General features: G+C 52.4%; 1 protein-coding gene across 1 annotated transcript; it reads left to right on the forward strand.

Annotated features, from left to right (window-relative positions):
- The first annotated feature begins 551 nt into the window (after positions 1-551).
- LOC140408923 (transcription and mRNA export factor ENY2-like) lies at positions 552-1,297 on the forward strand. Its single transcript, XM_072496818.1, has one exon. The coding sequence runs from the start codon at positions 764-766 to the stop codon at positions 1,052-1,054; it is 291 nt and encodes a 96-aa protein (XP_072352919.1). The 5' UTR covers positions 552-763; the 3' UTR covers positions 1,055-1,297.

Raw genomic sequence — 1,297 nt, forward strand, 5'->3', positions numbered from 1 at the left:
GGCTTTTCACAGTAACTTCATTGCAGTGTTAATGTGAGCCTACTTGTCACAATAAAGATGATTATTATTACAAGGACATGGCACACGTGCAACACCATCCTCTTGTTGAGGCGGAGCCTCCTGTGGCACATGCTGTCCGTTATCTTTTTGAAACACTAGCGACACCTGTACACCTTGGGCTGTCGACGACCCCCCCCTCTGGGCCACTCCTTTGCCTGACGGGTGGCTGGGGCCTCAGGATGTGAGGCCCTGCACATGCGCCGTTGCCTCGAGCCTCTGTCAACGTGCCAGGCCGCCTGGCCTGCCAGCAGCACCACGAGAGCAGCTTCCGCTGAGTCCAAAATATCATCCATTCCGTGTATTATCTGTAAGGAATTGGCGGGTGTGAGAATTACAACCAGCGGTGTCTTCCACTGCGGGCCCGTCCATTCCCCCATTGCTCCCCCCCAACATCCCCTGCCATCCAACATACCTGTCCACGCACCCCCAGCCGCAGAGGACCCCACCGGACCCCACAGCCGATACCCAAGACACCCATGCGTAATGTTACCTCGACCCGGCGCTGGTGCCCTCCCTGGTGCACACGGCCACCCTCTCGCCGAAATATCCCAGTGCTGGGCCCAACCCCTGTGTGTTCCGATGTTGTCCGCTCCTCCCGCAGCCGCCTCTGTTTATTCGCCCCGCTCCGGGGTTCCAGCTGCCCGGGACCGGGGGGCGGAGAGGCCGCGGATCCGCCCCGGAGGCTCGTTACTAGATTTCTGAAATGAATAAAGATGCCCAACTCCGAGCAACTATAAACCAGAAGTTGATAGAGACGGGGGAACGAGAACGTCTGAAGGAGTTGTTCCGAGCAAAGCTGACTGAATGTGGATGGAAAGATCAGTTGAAAGCGCACTGTAAAGATGTGATCAGGGAAAAGGGGTTGGAGCATGTTACAGTTGATGATTTGGTGGCCGAAATCACTCCTAAAGGGAGAGCTCTAGTGCCAGACAGTGTGAAGAAGGAACTTTTGCAGAGGATAAGGACCTTCCTTTCTCAGCATGCCAGTCTCTGAGTTTGGGATGACCACATTTCGTTGCCATTTCTTTGCTGTTTCAGAACCTGGAGCACACCAGTCACCAGAGAGTGTCTCCAGAGCCTGGATGAAGCTGAACATAGTTTTATTTTTGTGACTTTTTTAAAAATACATTTATTGTCTTATTTTTGATGTTCCTGAACGTGGTTCGCAAGCAGCTTTTCTACCCACTTCTATCTTTTCCTTGATATGTCAAACTTGTTTCAATAAAATTATTTGGAA

This window comes from Scyliorhinus torazame, chromosome 3 (genome assembly GCF_047496885.1).
Source record: "Scyliorhinus torazame isolate Kashiwa2021f chromosome 3, sScyTor2.1, whole genome shotgun sequence".
NCBI classification, from domain to species: domain Eukaryota; kingdom Metazoa; phylum Chordata; class Chondrichthyes; order Carcharhiniformes; family Scyliorhinidae; genus Scyliorhinus; species Scyliorhinus torazame.